The sequence below is a fragment of the Ursus arctos genome, unplaced genomic scaffold, assembly GCF_023065955.2.
Source record: "Ursus arctos isolate Adak ecotype North America unplaced genomic scaffold, UrsArc2.0 scaffold_22, whole genome shotgun sequence".
NCBI classification, from domain to species: Eukaryota; Metazoa; Chordata; class Mammalia; order Carnivora; family Ursidae; genus Ursus; species Ursus arctos.
Window position 1 is genome coordinate 52,890,603 of NW_026622897.1, and position 17,583 is coordinate 52,908,185.

Below are 17,583 nucleotides of genomic sequence, written 5' to 3' on the forward strand. Positions count from 1 at the left end.
CCTGAAATTCTTTCCACTCTCAGGAAAGAGAACAGACGTGGGGGCCACAGGCAGTATGGTCCAGGGCAGTGAGGGTGGTCACTTGAGGGAGGAGCAGGGACATTGGTCAGGTCCGTGCCCAGGATGTCAGGATGGGAGAGGACCCTAGAGGTGCCAGTATCCTGCTCTGTAGCAGGTGTTCACGCCACCCCAGGCCCAACCCCTTGCAGGCCCTTCCGTGTATAAAACAGGAGGCTGTGAAAGTTCAGAGCAGGGGCCCAGAATTCGGACAGAAAATGAACCTTTGGATTGAGGGGCACTCTTGAATATCAGGCTTAAAGGTGAGGGCTTTCTCTTATCCCAGAGCCCGGAGAAGCTCCTGGCTAGGGATTTCTGGGGAACTTGGCTGATATCAGCAGTTCTGGAGGTGGCTTGGAGAAATCGATCAATCCTAAGTAATGTCATTAGCCCTGGCAGGAAGAGGAGGTGTCGGGGGAGGCTGGGGAGAGTCTGGTCTCTGGGAGCTTGTCTGCTCAGTGTTGCAACAGCACATCTCTTTAGCAGAACTTCAGGCCTCCACACAAGTCCAGTCAGGCAAGTCCCCAGTGCCCCCACTGCTTGTGGCTGGTCACTGGGGACATGGGAATAACCCAGGCATTCCAGGGGGAGGCAGGGCCATCCACCGTGCTCACACGCAGTGCCTGGGAAAGACGGGGACACTGAGGGCTGTGGGAAGCTGGGAAACCTTCTAACCCACCTGGAGCTCAGGGGAGGCTGCCTGGAGGGGTAACATCTGAGGTGAGACTCAAAGCATGGGGAGGTGTTCATCGGCAGAGGGACAGCGGTTTCTGGAGGGTGGAGGCTAGGAGGGTCAGAGGCCAGATCGTGGCCATGTGCCTGTTAAAGAGCTCACTGTGGCCACAGGCAAGGGCTCGGATCGGTGGGCTGTGACCTCCGTAGGGAGGCCAGAGGATTTTCTATCTAGAGGAGAGGTGAGACCTGGGCCAGGCCAGTGGCCCAGGGGCTGGTGAGAAGATGCTATGAGGGATGTTAGAAGCAGACTGGGGTGGTAAGGAGGTCAGGGTGGCCTGTGCTGGGTCTGTAGGGCCTGGGGGACACCCCTGGAGGCAGCTAGGAGCCGCTGGCTGTCTCAGTCGGGAGGCAGCGATTGCGTGGGCTTGGCCACACCTGGTAACTGAAGCCCCCAGGAGAGCATGCAGAGGAGAGAGAAGAGGTTTGCCTCCCCATGCGGCCCCCGCAGTTACGAATAGTGTGAAAATTCACCAGGCAGGGGTGTGGGGAGGGGAGGCGATTCCCAGAGCCACCATCAGCGAAGCCTGGGCTGAGGCCTAGTGCAGGCAGTTCTGCTTCCTTGATGTGAAGTGGAATCCATTCCTGGTGCCTTGTAATGATCAGTTTTTTTGTGGCGGGGGGAGAAAGGGGGAGGGCAGAGGACATGTGGGAATCAGTCCTGGGCTCAGCGAGTCCCGGGAAAGAAGTGAGCACAGGGGAACCTGGGTGTTGTCTTCTGTTCACAGATGCCCACCTGCCGTACCTGGGTCTCTGCAGCAGTGTTGCCCTCCTGGCACCCTCCCCCCCAGTCTGGTCTATAGGAGTCAAGGCAAAGGCTGTTACCCATTTTACAGATTGAGAAACCAAGGCTCAGGGAAGAACCTTGGAGGCCCCAGCCACAGAGCAAAGGTGGGACAGATGTGATCGATCTGACCAGTAGAGGCCCTAATCTGGGGGTAAGGTTTGGCTCCCTGGCTGTGTAAGATCTGGCCTTCTACCCCCTCTGGAAGGCTGCAAATGTGGGAGTACACGTGTGAGCACACACTCCTTCTGGATGGAATAAAGTAAAGCTGAGAGCATCCCCCCCAAAGCCCCTCCTCTCTCCCCAACCCCATGGGACCTAAGCCACCAGCACAGCATGCCATACTGCCCCTAAGCCCGGGGCTGGCTTGGCTCAGAGAGCCCCCAGCAGCTGCCTCCCCAGGGAGCCAAGGGCATAGAGGCTACACCAGACAATTCCCAGCAATTAGGAGTCAGTCGATATTCCCAGCAAGGCCCTAATGCATCTCCTCCCTCCTCTTACCGACCAGAGGCTGTAATCCCTGTGCTGATGTGACTGTTTGGTGGGGGATGGGGTGGGGGATGAGTGTAGGTAGAGGCCCTGAATGAGGCCAAGGTGAAAGTAGTGGGTGGGCCTGAGGCCCAGCCTGCCCCTGTGGAGCGGCCCCCGGGGCACTTAGAGACAGGCCTCAGGTCCGGGCTGCCTTCTGGAAACACGGGACCCTCCATGCACAATGCTAAGTGCCCACAGCCCACTTCTACTCTCTCCAGAATACCAGCTCATGAGCCACTGTGACCAGCCCGGTGGCTGCAGGGGTCAGCCGACTGCCCCTGTCGAGGGCTGGGCAGTAAGTTCTAGGCTTTGCGGACCGTTCGGTCTCTGTTATAATCACCCCCCTCTGCAGTTCCTGTTACAGCAGCCGTAGACAACACATAAACAAGCGATCGTGGCTGCAGCCAATAAAGCTTTATTTAAGGACACCGAAACTGGACTCTCCTATAATTTCCGTGTGTCACAAAATATTCTTGTTTGGACTTTTTGCCCCCGAACTGTAAAAATATAGAAAAGCCATTCTTAGCTTGTGGGCCATATAAAAATAGGTGGCCGGTCGGATTTGGTGCCTGAGTTACAATTTGCCAACCCCGGGGTTAGAGCAAGGCCCCTGGAGCCGGACCGACAGGCTCTGCTGTGTGACCTTTGGCAAATGGCTGAACCTTTCTGTGCTTCAGATTTCCTTCGCATCTGGAGAATGGGGGTGATAATGATAATACATGGGGAATGTAGAATGGCGAGCTGCTGTGCTGTTTTTATGAAACGGCTCTCAGCCCGTTCTTCAAAAGGTTAAACACGGAGTCGCCCTGTGACCCGGCACTTGCGTTCCAAAGCATGTCTGCACGAGAAATGAAAACACGCTCACGCGAAAGCTTGTTCATTAGTAGTGTTATTCCTAACGGCGAGAAAGCGGTAACAACCTAGATGTCCCTCAGCTGACGAATGGATAGAATGGGCTGTCCGTACAGTTGAGCGCCATTCAGCCCTACGGAGGAACGCGGTACTGACTCCTGCTACGACAGGGTGAGCCTCGAGAACTAGTGAGTGAACGAAGCCGGCCGCAGAAGGCTGCACATCGTGTGATTGTAATGACAGGAGATGTCCGGAATGGGCAAATCCATAGATCCAGAAGGTACATTAGTGGTCTCTGGGGAGGGGGTGGGGGAGGGGTGCGGCGGTGAGTGCTAATGGGTCTGGGTGTTTTGCTGGATGATGGAGATGCTTTGGAACGAGCGGTGACGGTTGCACAACTTTGTGACGACACTGAAAACGGAATAGGCTCAATACTGAATTGTACCCTTTGTGAATTTGATCTCGATAAAAAATAATACCTCACAGGGTCGCCGTAAGAGTTAGTACACAGTAGGTGACCGGTTTTGTCCCCCGCTGGTCCTGTGGAGCCCTGAGGGCATCAGTGTGCCTGTCCCATTCACGTTGTCTCCGAGAGTGAGGACAGGACCCCATACGTAACATGTGGCTTTGAGTCTCTGGAGTCCCACAGACCCGGGGTTGAGTCCTGACTCCTTGGGCCAATCACTGGGCTGCTCTGAGCCCCAGGCTCCTCGTCCTGTAAAATGGGGTGATAAGAACAGCAACGACAGGGATCAGAGGATGCTTGACGTCAGGGTGTGTGAGGCGCCCGAGCCAGGGGCCGTTTGGCCGATGTTAGCCCCGAGCGGCTCTGCCCCCAGCAGGCATCTGCAGGGTGCCGCGCAGGGCCGGGCCCGTTGCTCCTGGGGCAGCAGCTCAGCCCACAGGACACCTCTCATGGTCCAGCCACCACGGCAGGACCCCCTGAGCCCAAAGCCGTGAGGACTTTGGGGCACGAGAGCAGATTCTCAGATTGGCTGCACCCAGGTATTGGACTGCGTGCTGGGCACTGTCCCTTTCTCTCCCTGACCCTCAGTTTATCCAGTTATCAAACGGCTTCGGGACATAATACCTGCCACGCGAGGTATACAGTGTTCACACCGTGCCTGGTCTATTTTAAACCAAGTACATTGGGACATGATAGAGAAAATAAGGCTGAGAACGGCTGAGGGCGAATGGGAAGGGTTGCAGTTTTATAGGAGGTGGCCTGGGAAAGCATGGTCGAGAAAAGAACATTTGAGCAAAGGCCTGAACAGAGGAGGGGAAGGCAGGTGCCCTGTGGGGCTCGAAGGGAAAAGCATTCCGGGCAGAGGAAGCGGCGGCAGGTGTGGCTGGGGGTGACTGGGTCGGGGGTGAGGGGCAGGAGACTGGCCCGGGGGGAGCTGCAGGTGTGCGGGCCTCTGGCTGTGTCAGCCTCCCTGCAGGGCCCCGGGAGGGGACTGGCACCTAACTGGGCGACAGTGACTCTTGCCGTGTGTGGGGCTGAGTCCCTGTGCCTCCGCGGCCTCACAGGCCTGTGCTTCCTCCTGCAGGACCAGCCGGGGGCCTCCATGGGAGCCTGAGGGCCGGGCGCCAGGGCGGCGGGCGAGAGCATGGTGAGACACCAGCCGCTGCAGTACTATGAGCCCCAGCTCTGCCTCTCCTGCCTCACAGGCATCTACGGCTGCCGCTGGAAGCGCTACCAGCGGTCCCACGATGACACCACGCCGGTGAGCCGTGCTGGGATGGGGGCGGGCAACCTAGGGAGCCCCAGGGCCTGGGGGCCAGGTCTCAGCTCCGTCACTCTGCTGTGTGGCTCTGGACAGGCCAGTGCCCCTCTGGGTTGCAGTTTCTCCTTCTGTAAAATGGGCCCATGGTCATTCCTGAATCTGCCTCACTAGATGGGCAGGGAAGTAGGCCATCCTGTCCTGGATGGAGCTGGTGAACTTTCCTCTGACACATGGGACCTGGGCTACTCCTGAGGTCTGGGCAGAAAGGAGTGCTCCGGGGGGGACACTCCAAGAGGAAGGGCTCGCCCCCGAGGTGAGCAGACGTTTTCAGCTTCCTGGCAGCTAGGCAGGCAGGTGCTGGAAGGGAGGGTGAGGAGGGGGGCCAGGCCATCCTGGAGCCTGGGAGCTGGCAGGGCTGTGGCCTGGCACCAGGGTCCCGTCACCTGAGCCCCAGCCCTGTCAGAGCTGGCAGCAGGTGCTCAGCCGGATAAAGAAAGCCTCCCTCAGTGTCCGGTACCCCAGGCCAGACCCAGAGCCGAGCCGAGCCCGTGCTTCCATCCCTGGGGCACTCTTAGCTGCTGGATCTAGTTTCTTCTCTGAAGGAACCCAACGCCTTCAGGAGGGAAGGGAGGGAGATAAATAGTGTTTATCTAAAAGCTTTGCTGCCTGGAAAACAGCTCTCCTCCTCTCTCCTGCTTGTCTAAACAAAGAAGCCAGCCTCCAAATTGAGCCAGCCTTGAAACAGGATGGAGTGGCCAAGGGTGCGGGTGGCAGCCGAGGTCAGAGGCCAAGTGTCACCAGGCTCTCCGGATGGGGAGGATGGGGAAGCCCGTCCACCTTCCCGCCCTCCTTCTCTGCCTGTGCTGGGGACCAACAGAGCACTAGCCTGAGTCAGGAGCCTGGGTTCATGACCCCAAGTGGTGAGAAGCAGGTGTCACCTGGTGAGTACACGGTCTGACATATTACCAAGTCCCCACTCCCAGCACAGAGAAGGGGACAGGCCAGACCGAGGCAAGGGAGAGGGAGGGGCCTGCCCCAGGCCACCGCCTGGGTCCCTGCAGTGCTGGGATGGTAGCCCTCATCCCTCCTCAGGGACAGGGGCCATCGGCAGGGCCTCCCCGTGTCGGGAAATGCAGGAACTCAGCAGGCAGCTGGCACCGGGTACAGTGCTGAGCACTGACATGGCCACTCTCATTTCTCCCACTGAGCCCACGAGTGAGATGCCATCGCCACCACATCACACGGGGAAACGGAAGCCAGGGATGGCAGTGAGGGGACAGAGCTGTGATCAGGCCCCCGGGGCAGTGTGGGTCCAACAGCTCTGGGAGGGAAGACCGCTGACGCTGAGGGAGGAGGATGGCTGAGCTCCCCAGCAGGAAGCCCCTTGGCCGTCGGGTAGCTGCGGGAGGAAGGCATAGCTCCCGGGACATCAACGTAGCACAGCCCTCCGTTGGCCCCGGGCAGGCCCATCCCAGCCTTCAGAGTCAGGAAGTGCTAGGCCTTAGCTGCGGCCCGCACAGGGCCCAGGGTGGAGGAAGTGGTGGGCTGAGGCCGGTTTTGAGCTGACTGGGAGCCCAAGTGGTGCAGTCTCTGCAAATGCCGAGGCCTGGGTGCCAGGTATGGAGCAAAGGTGGGAGGGCTGCCGGAGGCCGCAGGCCAGCTTGGCTGGGAGGGGGTTTTGCAGCAGCTCTGGGTGTCAGGGCCTCTGTGCAACAGGCTGAGCTCACCTCAGGCGACCCTCCGAGACTCCCAGCTGAAGACGAGCTTCCTCCCCCTTCCCTGTCACTCACCTCGTTCCACTTCCCCGCCCACTTCCTGGGTGCCGGCCTCAGCCTGCTCACCCCTTCTCTCTCTCTCTCTCTCTCTCTCTCTCTCTCTCTCTCTCTTCTCTTCTTTTTTCTCCCCAGTCCCTCCTGAGATGGCCGGGTGAGGACCATGGTGGGGGCTGGGCTCTCTGGCCTGACACAGGGAGGGGAATAGTGATCGGCGTTTCAGAGTCGGGGCTGCTGCAGAGTGGGTGCTCCGTAGCTTTGCTGGACAGGCCCCGGTGAGCTCCGGGGGCACAGGTGGGGTGTGAAGGAGCATTGCCAAGGCAGTAGAGGAAAGGCCCCCAAAAGGGCAGGGGCTCCAACTTTGGGCCCGTGCCTCTTCTCATCCCGACCTTCCCCTCTGACTTTGGGGACCCCTCCCCTCCCCCTGCCCAGGCACTGCCTCCCCTAGCACCTCCCAACTCAGACAAGCCCTGGGTCAAGTTCTTCTGTGAAGCCAGACCTCTCTGATCCTCTTCTGTGAAATGGGGTGACAGACTGGTGAGTCACAGAAGCCTTTCATCACGATCCTGCTCAGGTTGGGAAATAAAGCATGAGAGCAACAGTTCACATTTATCGAGCACCTGTTGTATGCCAGGAACTGAGAACTTACACGCGTCACCCTGTTAGGTCGCCGCTGTGGGGCGGGTTTCACCGTGATACCCACGGAGAACTTGAGGCTTCCAGCCACGTCACACCTGGAGTCCAGGATAGATTTACAAAAGGAGCCGCAGGAGGATGAAGGCTGGAGGGGAGGACACGCGTGTTTTGAGTATGTGATTACATGAGAACTTGCCAGAAGGGGAAGAAAGGAGAAGGATTTGGGAAGTTGCCGGCTGGAGGAAAAGCGTGAGACCAGGAGCGTGCCGGACAGGAGTGGGCGTGGCTTGAATGCCAGCGTCGGAGCCCTCCAAGGTTCTGGGATGAACAGTGGGCCCACAGTACTGGAGTGGATCCTGGGGAGCAGGGAGAGCCCCCTCCTCTACATCAGAGCTGGCAGCCTCCTTCCTGCCCCCCCCCAGCCCAATCCTTCCTGTCCCCCCAGCCCGACGCATTCCCAGCTCCTCCAAGCCTTTGCTCTTACTGTCCGCCGGCCCCAGGACACACACCGGACACATAAGGAAACAGGAAACTGAGGACCAGACCGGAGAGGTGAAATGCCCTCTTCTGCCCCCAGCCCCCAGGGAGTGCGGGAGCCTGGCAGCAGGAGGCTGGCTCACTCGACAGCTAGGAAGGGGAAGTGCAGCTTTTTATAACTGGAGATAATTAATTGGTTGTTGTCTGTGACTCATTACTCTAATACTGCCAATTAAGGACTGGGTAGGACAGAAGACAGTTCTCAGGCTGTCCCCCAGGGCCCCCTGAAGACTGCGTGTCTGTGGGAGGCAGCACAGTGTCAAAACCAGCTTCTCGTGGAGCAAGAGGCATACAGGTCAAACACGTGGGGCAGCTTCCCAGCCCAAGACCCTGAAGGAGACAGGTGGCGACTGTCAACTCTCTTGTATTTCTGTAGTACGTTTGCCTTTCGAGGGCTGTTTTAAGCTCGTTTGACACCCCCCCCCCTCCGTCTCACAGAGAGAGGGCTCCAGGAAGAATAAGTGATTTATTCAAACCACGGAGTTGGAGGCCCGGTGTGCGTTGCCCTCTCTGCTCACCTCCCCAGTCCTGTGCCCCTCGTCTGCTCCACACCAACGATCTTGTCTGGGATGCACGATTCCTTACTTCCTCAGCAAGAACCAACACACCCAGGCCACCCAGGGTGATCCCTGCCGGGGCTCAGGAAAAGCCCAGACAGGAGAGCTGGCCCGAGAGCTGATGTCTGAGAGTTAGTCCTGTCTAGCCAGATGGGGAAGTGTTCTAGGCACGGGGAGCTGTGGGTGCCCGAGCTTCTTGTGTTTGGGAACTGAAAGCAATCTGGCCTCAGCCTGGCTCCTCCGGTGTGAGAAGGGGAGGCTGTTGCTAGGCGGCCTGAGCCTGAGGTGTGCTGGGGAGCCTGCTTGCCATCCTGGGCGGAGGGAGCGCAGGCAGACCCGGGCTGTGTGAGGACCAGTCTGGTTACGTTGTGGGGAGTGCACGGAGACGCTGGAGTGGAGAAGACGGAGGCCTCCCCTGCGGGAGGTGTATGCAGGTTCCTGGCAAAGGGGGGGATTCTAGAGACACTTGGAAGGTGTAATCAACAGACTGGCTGTGGAAGAGATGGAGGGAGTCCCCATCACCCCATGATTTCTAGCCTAGCTGGATGAGGGCATTCCAGAGATGGAAATGGGAAAGCATGCTGTGTCCGGGGGTGGGTGGGAGGGGAGAGTGGTCCCCATAGAGTCCAGGAGGAGCACAGTGGGGGTGGGACACAGACAACAAAGTCTCCCCACCCCCAGTGGCCTAGCTCCTATGACCGGAGCCCCTGCAGCCAGCACCCCCTGCTGGGGGAAGTCCACCATTTCCCCACCCCACCCCCTCCCAGGATAGCCTCACCTGTCATAGCCCCGGGCCTGTGGTCAGGCTCTCCCCTGCTCGGAATGCCCCTGCTCTCCTTACCTCTCAAGGCTCATGGCAAATGCCTACTCCTCTAGGAATTATCCCCCTTAAACAGAAAAAGATCCAGGCTCCCTCCCCTAGGTTCCCATAGCACCTCCGGTCTGGGCTGCCCCTGTGGACTGTGACTTTCTGTGTCTCCCAAGGGACTCAGCGTGGTGAGAGCAGGGCCTGGGGCTCGGGGGAAAGCCGGCAGGGTGACTGAGGCAGGGAGCTAAAGAGTAGCGAGGAAGCCAGTTAGGGATCGGGCCTGCTGTCCTACTGATTGCGCTCAGAGGGGTAAGACCTCCGATGAGCTCTTGGGTATTGGCTGGTCTGGGAGGGGCAGGCATACATGTGTGGACAGGTGCATGCTGTCCTCTGGCGCTCTGGGCTGTGGTTAGCAGATGAGGGTGCGGGCTTTGCCACGGGACCTCCCAGGCCACCCTGGGAGCTGAGATCGGCCTCGGCCGGTGGGTGCGCAGGAGCACGGGGGTGGAGACTTTCCCAGCCCAGTCCCCACCTCACTGTCTTATCACCACCAGGTGGGCTTCCAGGGGAGAGTGGATCCCACTCAGAAATCAAGGTGGGCTCCCTGGATAAAGCAGCCTTTGCCATGGGCTCCAGGGTATCACTGGAGTCAGCCGAAAGTGCCAGGGCATCCCTGGCCGGGGGACAGCGACCTGAACTCTCCCCCGCCTGCATCAGTGACTTAGTGTGTGACCCTGTAGGCAAGGCCAGACCCTCTCTGGGCCTCAGCTTGCTTATGGGTTAGCTGGACATACAGAGTCATGCCCCAAGGGACACCAGTGCACTTCACGTCTTGTACAAGAGAGACCGCTGTCCCAACCTTGGGGAAAACGTGTTCACCCTATAAACTTTCAAAAGGGTGGCTGTCCCCTTCTCTGGTACTTTGGCAGGAAGGGGCCCAGCAGGTCAGAGGGGCGCCTTCTGATCTCCAGTTTTCCCGCTCCTAAAGTGGGGATTAAAAAAATAAAATAATAAGACAAATAAAGTGGGGATAAGACCTCGCGTTATCCTATAAGCGTGGCAGGGTTGCCATGATGATAGCAAATGCGAGATGATATTAGTGCGTCCGTGAGAGAGAGGGGAGACCGGCAGAGCCCCAGTTTTTTGCAGCGCAGGGAGCTGAGAATTTATCACTGCAATAAAGCCATGCCGTCTCGGCTTTCAGGAACCCCGACGCTCCACCCAGCTCCTCCCTGACTGATGCCGAGGGCGCCTGGCGTGGCCATGCCACACTCCAGGAGAACCTTCTGTGATCGCCTTGAGTGTCTGCTTAGAGAGTGTGCATGGGGCAGGAGATGATAGGGTAGCCGCAGGGGGCACAGGCACCCATCACCCTGTGACCCTGGCAGGGCCCCCTGAGGGCCCAGGGTAACCCTCCTAAGGTCCCCCCCCCTCTTCCACTCCTGCCTCCCTGTGAGCTGATATAACCCACAGGATGCGTGCAGAGAGGCGGGGCGCTCCGGGCTGGGCCTGGTTTCATCCTACCGCCTAATGAGCCGCTCTCGGTGCACCCCCAGCAAAAGCAAGGGCAGACAGAGGCCTAATTGCCTGGCGCTCTGTAGCCCAGAAAAATCAATCCGGCCTCTTAGGCTGTCAGGAGCTGGCTGGGGGTGGGGACTCTAATCCCTTTCCCTGCTTGACCCTAATGCTCTAGTACATCTCAAACTCCCCAGGCCACCCCCTCCCCCAAATCTCCTGGGTCAGGGCCAGAGTAATCCTGCCAGGGCCTGTCTCTCCCCTGGGTGGAGGGGGGAGCTCCCTGCACCCTTCCCAGCTGACATATCCCAGGCCTTTCTGGCTCATCAGTCCCCCCACTTGGCACGTGGCAAGGGTAAAACAGGCTGATGACAGGAGGAGCTGGCGTGCCTGAGACGTAGCGCGCACGAGGGCACACTCCGTGGGGAGGCACCCCTCAATCTGTCTCCTGTCTCTGCTGAGAACCTTAAAGCGCAGTGGGGACCCCACAGGCGGCGCGGGGCGCGGAGCTCAGCCGCGAGGGAGGCGCGCCGGGCAGCGCCCACCCACAGGGAAGGGCTGCTGTGGGACAGACGAGAAAGCCCAGAAACATCTGAGGATGTGCCGTGCGCTGCACGAACACGGAAACGATGGCAGACTTCACAGACCGTGCAGGGACAGCTGAGGTGCCCATTTGGTGGAAGTAAAATTAGATCTCTGCCTCTTACCTCACACCCAAATACATTCCAGATGGATTAAAATGTATTTTTTCCCCTATTTTTAAACTCCTCTTTTCTATTTAGGAAGCACACATTTGTTGAGAAAATTCGAACAACTTGGAAAGATGTGAACTAGAAGGAATTCTAATCTTAACGCTTGAGAGAAATGGCTTTCTAGCCTCTCTCCGCTCACGCCTCTGTCCACGTGGAGCCACAGACGTGGCGGCCAGAGAGCTGGGCCGATTACAGATTTGAATGTAAACAACGAAGCCAAGAAATTATCAGTATAAAATAGGGGTCAGATATATAACCTTGGGCTACCTTTCTTAAACACAATACCAAAGGCAAAACCTATAAAGGAAAAGGGGTAGATTTGACTACATGAAAATTAAAAAGAATTTTAAAAAAATTTTTTTATTTGTGAGAGAGAGAAAGTGTGTAAGAGAGCACAAGTGTGGGGGGAGGGGCAGAGGGACAAGCAGGCTTCCCACTGAGCGTGGAGCCCAGTGCGGGGCTCGATCCCAGGACCCTGAGATCCTGACCTGAGCTGAAGTCAGACACTTAATCGACTGAGCCACCTAGGCACCCCGAAAATTTAAATTTTTATACAAAAAGCATAGTAAATAAAAGTAAAATGATCAAATAAGAGAAAATATACAGTATAGATGAAGGTAAATACTCTTACATAGAGAAAGCTTTTATACGCCCACAGGAAAAGAAGCCAGGTCCCCCAAAAAAAGCTGCCCAGCTCTGTGCCTTCATACTTCTGCTCCCTCCCACTGCCCCAGTCCAGGCTCCCTGACCTGTCATCCCAGCAGGCCCATTCCTTCCAACTTTGCTGCAGGTGTCGCCTCCTCCAGGAAGCCCTCCAGACTGTCCCTCCTCCTGTAATTGGCTGTGGGCTTCCGAGCAGCCCATGCTTGCTCCATTCACCACACTGATTCCTAGGATTGGAGTTGCCTGCTGTCTGCTCAGTCTTCTGTGGGGGTTGCTCAGAGGGGATTCCAGGCCTCACTCACCTCCCACTGTGCAGGGCTTCGTACATGTGTCTGGGGTGACTGAGGAGAGTGGTGGCAAAGACACGGAGGGGAGCTGCTGGGATTTGGTTTGGTATAGGATGTAAGGTAGGGGTCTAACTCTTTACCAAATGGATGTCCAGATGTTCCAGCACCATCTGTTGGATTCTCCATCCTTTCTGTACTAATTTACCGTGTCTTCATCTTGCGGCCCTGTTTCCAGTCTATCCCCCTTCTTTGGGTCTCAGTTTCTCCATTTCGGAATTGGATCTGTAGAGGATGAGGCGAGACGATCTCTGAATTCTTCTCTAACTGAAATTCCAGGGTTCCTGGCCTGGCACTGCCTATGACTCACTTGCTGACCTTGGGCCAGGCCTTGCCCTCTGAGCCAGTTTCCTCCTTGGTCGGACAAAGGTAGTTACCTGTCCTGGTTACTGTTGCTCTGGGATAGTTGGCGCTGCTGAAGGCACTCAGACCTGGGTGCGAATGCTGGCTCCACTATTTAGGTTGCCCTTTGTGGCCTTGCCAAGTCACTTCCCCTCTCTGAGCCCCGCTTGCCCCCAACTGTAGCGCCCGCTTTGCTGAGAGAGCTGAGAGAAGAGAGGATGAGAGGCCATGGAGCAGGTGGGGGGCCTCAGAGCGCCCTGCCCCCACTCTGAAGAGCTCATGCAGGGCTCTGTCCTCCCGCAGCCAGCAGTGCAGGGCTGGGAGCGGGCACGGGCAGTGGCTGTACCAGGGTCTCCTTCCTTCATCTGTGCCAGCTCCTAGGACAGCAGCCCGCAGACCTGGGCCGGCCCTTTGCACCCCGCCGACCCTGGCACCCACCCTGGGCGGGGGCGGGGGGGGCAGGTGAGCTACCAGCTGTCCTCAGCAGCCCAAGAAATTTGGCATAGAGCAGGGGGCGGGGGACGTCTTGATCACTGTCTTCGCATAATTAAAGGGCTGTCAGATGCAAAATGATAATTATAGGAACGACCATGGATTTGGCGACTTACAGCTTACATCTGTAATCACATGCGGGCCTGGCAGCCCTCCCATGAGGTAGAGGTGATGTCATCCCTCTGAACAGAGGAGGAAGCTGGGCCTTGGTCCTGAGTGAGTGGCCCACAGCCCTGGGGCTCATGGGGAGGAGGGCTGAGAATTACCACCCAGCTCTTGCTTGTATTCCCCCACGCCCCGGTCATTTGACCCCAATATTTCTTGCGCTTTGGCCAGACCTGTTCTGCATGGTATCAGCCCTCTTCACGGTGGCTCCCGGGGAGGCAGATGTCAGCGGCACCTCAGGGAGGGACGGAGGGACACGCAGGTCCTGCTGGTCTGCGCTGCCTGCCACCCCGCTGTCCCCATTTTACAGAGCGGGAAGCTGGCGCTCAGGAAGATAAACACGTGTCTTGTCCAAAGCCACCCATTTGGTAGGTGGCCAGCCTGGGGTCCGAAGCCAGTGTCGCTGAGCTCCCAAAGGCAGCATGTCGCTATCTGGCTGCCGTCTTCGAAGGAAGGACGTTCAGTCCAGAGGGAGAGTGCCAGTCCCTGGAGCTGCAGGAGCGAGGCGGGCTGGGCTCCTCTCCTGGGGGCTGCAGAGGCCATCTCTGCCCCGGGGTGACAGGGGGGAGCAGGAGGCCGGCAAACCAGCGCTGGCTCTGCAGTCCTGTGACTCCGCAGTCTGTGGCCCAGCCGAGACAGGAAGGCGGGCGTCTGGACCCTTCGGGGCCCCAGGGGTGGGAGTGGGGTCTGTGTGCCTCCTGGCCTGGGGCTGTGGTGCGGGGCGGGCCCACGCGTCCTGTGTAGGGCTGGGTGTGTGGCTATGAGAGCCCCCCCCCCCCCCCCCCCCCCCGCTGCTTATAAGCTCCTGCTGCACGTTTTTTTCTCTGAATGCAGAAGGCTCTGGGGTGGGCGGGACAGACGAAGAGGGGTGAGGAGAAGACGTGACAATCAGCAGGAGACAGTGAGGAGGAGCTGTGGCCTCTGGGAAATTGGCACACTGTTGCTTGGCACGGGATGGAGGGACCAGTCTTTCTGGAGGGTGGGGACAAGCATGGGAGGGGATGAGGCAGGGGGCGAAGGGCTTGGGCCTTGGGGCTGGGGCCTCTGGGGTTCTCTCTCACCCCCTGCTGCCGGCACAGGGATGGAGCAGCCTGCCCAGCTCACAGCCAGGGCCTGTCCCCTTCCCCCAGCTGCTCTCCGCCTCCCCTCGCGCCCGCTGCTGCCCAGTCAGCTCGGGGACTGACTACCTGACCTTTGCTCCACTCCGGGCGGCTAGAAGGCTCTGAAAGGAAGGAGGCTGCATATCACAGGAGCTCCTTCCCTTGGTTCCTTGAGGCCCGAGGGTTCAGCCTGAGGCTGTGTCTGGGTTGGACGATGGCCTTGTCCGCTGGTGGCCTGAAGCCTCCCTGGGTCAGTCATACTGGCTTCTTCGGTTCTTCACAGCATATCCGAGCACGGCCTTGTGCTCTGCAGGACGTGGGCCCAGGGCACGCAGACCTAGTTCAGCCATGCCTGCCCTGAAGGAGTCCACAGCCCAGTGAACGGTCCCCTTCTATGCACCGACTGTGTGCCACTAGACAGACATCATCTCATTTAATACCAACTCTCCAAGGTAGGGGGTTATTTTTCCCATTTTACAGGTAAGGAAACTGAGGCTCAGAGGGGTTAACTTGCCCAAGGGGCAGAGACTGGTCCATCTGCCTCCTGAGCCCAGGCTCTTTCCATCTCCAAACTTCAGAATATGATTGAGGGCTAAGTTGCTGGGTACCGAGAGTCTGTGCAGAAGTGCTCTGGGAAAGGAGGTCTTCACAGGCTGGAGGGATGGGGGGCTCGCTGAAGGAGAAGGAGGTTTGGCCCGGGGTGGAGTCCAGGGAGAGAGGAGCAAGGAATCGCAGGGGGCCAGGCTGGGCCTGGGACTTCTATACTGGGTCCCAGCTGGCAGGGATGGGTCTGGGGGAGAGCTGTGCAGGGCTGGCTCTCAAGGGGACCTGCAGAGGACTGGCTCATGGTCAGGACACCTGGGTCCAATCCCACCTCCCTCTTCCCCTACTAGGTGACCTTGGGCATGTGGTTCAGCCTCTGACTCCCACACATACTTGAGCCTTTGTGCGAATTAGAGAAAGGCTCCCCTCCTCCAGAACTATGTCCAGCATCTGCTGGAAAGGGGCTGTGAAAAATACACATACGGACGGTAACCATGACATGAGTGCCGCTTCTTAGTGGTGGGGTCCAAGCTCGCTCGGCTGAATGTGCTGGCCCTCCTCTGAGGCTTGGGGTCTTCATTTGCTCTTGGATGGGGATAAAAACCCACAAATAGCCCCAGGCCCCGTGCAGACTGGGAGAGGTGAGGGAGGGCCGGGGGTCCACCATCCCTCGCAGCTGGCCGTGACCTCGGAGCCTGGACCTCCTGGGAGCGGGCCCGGGCCTCTTTCCTGTAGTGGCCCCGACAAAGGACCCTTAGTGCTGTTTGGAGCCTCCTTGTTGGTGGAGCTGCAGCCCGCCACTTCCTCCACCAGTTCCTGGCCTTCCCCTCCCCTTTCTTCCAGCCCCTGCCATCCAGATTTTTCCTCCAATTGTTCTTACAGTGACCTGCCACCTCCCCACTGGGGTCGGGCCTCTTCGTCCCCATCTATGGGCTCCCTGGTGCCTTGGGGCCCCCAGCTTCTAGCATCCAAGATTTTCATCTCTAGGTGGCCCCCAGCCCCAGCTCATGGCTGGTTCTGGTAATGGGGTTCCCAGTTCCTTGTTGCTTAGGCCTGGCCCCCATCTCTGCCGTGCCCTGGGTTCTCACCCACCTGCCATCTCTAGTTTTCTCATCCGGGCCAGTGTCCAGGCCTGGGGCAGGGTAGCGCTTCAGTCTTGCCCTGTCCTTCCTGCCCCACTGTCAGGATCTGGCCAAGTGGGGACAGTGGCCCTTAGTGCACAGGACCCCTGTCTGCTGTGGGCCCCCCAACACCCGTGGTCTTCCTGGCCACCTGTCAGAATTGCCCCTGGGTCCTGCATCGTACCTCACCCTAGGACCCCTCCCCAGCCCCTGAAACAGGTTCTCTAACCTGCCACGGTCCCTGAATTCCAGGCTGCTTGCCTGGGACAGGACCCATCATCAGCTGAGGCTCACCCCTCACCCAGAGCCCTCTCGGAACCTTGTCTACGGGCCCCCGGTGCAGCAGCCTTGCCCGTGCTGACCTAGAGCAATCTCGTGGACAGGTGGCTGCCCGCCGCTGCCAGCCGGGCCCGCACGGAAGCCCACGGACCCCTCCGTGGGGGTGGGGCGGGAAGCCCCCAGTGAAATCTCTCTTGGGTGGGCATCCTCATGCTGGAGCAGGAGAAAGGGTCTTTTCTCACCTACCGTCTCATTATCAAATCTTCTTTGAGTTCCCACTCCCCCCCCCCCACCCAGATCTTGAAGGCGCTTCCAGTATAGCGGAGGAGACCGACACGCAGAACTGCGGGGTCCCTGCCCCAACAGACATGGGGTCCAGGGCTCTGGAAGCTCTGTGGAGAGGAGATCCTCCCTGGGACAGGGAAGGCCTCGGGGAGGAAGAGGGTCACCACATGGACTAACCAGAGAGGGACTGCCTTCTAAATGGAGGGCGTGGCTTGCGCGGGGGCGGGGCTTGAAAGAGCCGGTTTGAGGAACTGCGGGCGATTTGGGGGCGTCGTGCCTGGGTGAGGGCACAGGTGAGGGCTGAAGCCAGGGAGACTCTTGAGCTGGGGCATGACATGAGCAGAGGGGGCTCGGTCTTGGAAGACCGATGTTTAAGCTGGCCCGGGACCAGCCGGCTGCACTCTGCAGGAAATGGGGGGCCAGTGAATTCTTATGTGTGAGCAAATAAGCACTGGAGGCAGCAAGAGGGACTCTGAGAAAGTCGAGGCCCGGGGGGTGCTGGCTCTGACGGGGCATCCCACAGCCCTCAGCCCCATGGCTGAAGCATGGCCCTTCTCTGCTCCCCGAGCAGTCACGGCCATTCGTTGGTGGCTGTCAGGGTTCCAAGGCTCCAGGAAGGCCCAAGGCTTGCCCTGCTCCCATCTGGGGTGTCTCCATTCCTGAGCGAGGCTGAGCCTCGCGGGCCTGGAGCTGGGGCTCGTGCCATTCTCTGTCTGGGCGGGACAGACACAAGTGGGCGACCGTCTGAGAAGCCACCCACCACCACCTGCTGGAAAGATGGTTTCAGGGAGCTGTCACCTCCTTGGCTCTGTTTAGATACAAAGTGGGGCGAAGCAAGGCCGCCTGGCCCTGTACTTGGCTGTGAGTGGAGGAGGCTACTTTCACTGTCACCTAAGCTCGGACCCTCTTGCCCAGGGCGAGGCAGGGAGTGGGTGCTCTGTGTGGAGCTTCCTGGCTCCCCGGCTCTGAGGGCCTTTCCCGCGTGCCGG

At 58.8% G+C, this 17,583-nt stretch overlaps 1 protein-coding gene across 6 annotated transcripts in view; it reads left to right on the top strand.

Annotated features, from left to right (window-relative positions):
- The window catches only part of GDPD5 (glycerophosphodiester phosphodiesterase domain containing 5), a 111,251-nt gene that overhangs the window by 65,400 nt on the left and 28,268 nt on the right, over nucleotides 1-17,583 (top strand). For 4 of the 6 annotated variants that reach the window (XM_048217335.2, XM_044390900.3, XM_057316690.1 and 1 more), the window contains one exon: nucleotides 4,507-4,683. The exons of the other annotated variants lie outside the window; for them this stretch is intronic. In XM_048217335.2, the coding sequence (XP_048073292.1) occupies nucleotides 4,567-4,683 (117 nt within the window). In that variant the 5' untranslated portion in view covers nucleotides 4,507-4,566. The remainder of the gene's footprint in view (nucleotides 1-4,506; nucleotides 4,684-17,583) is intronic. 6 annotated transcript variants of the gene reach the window in all.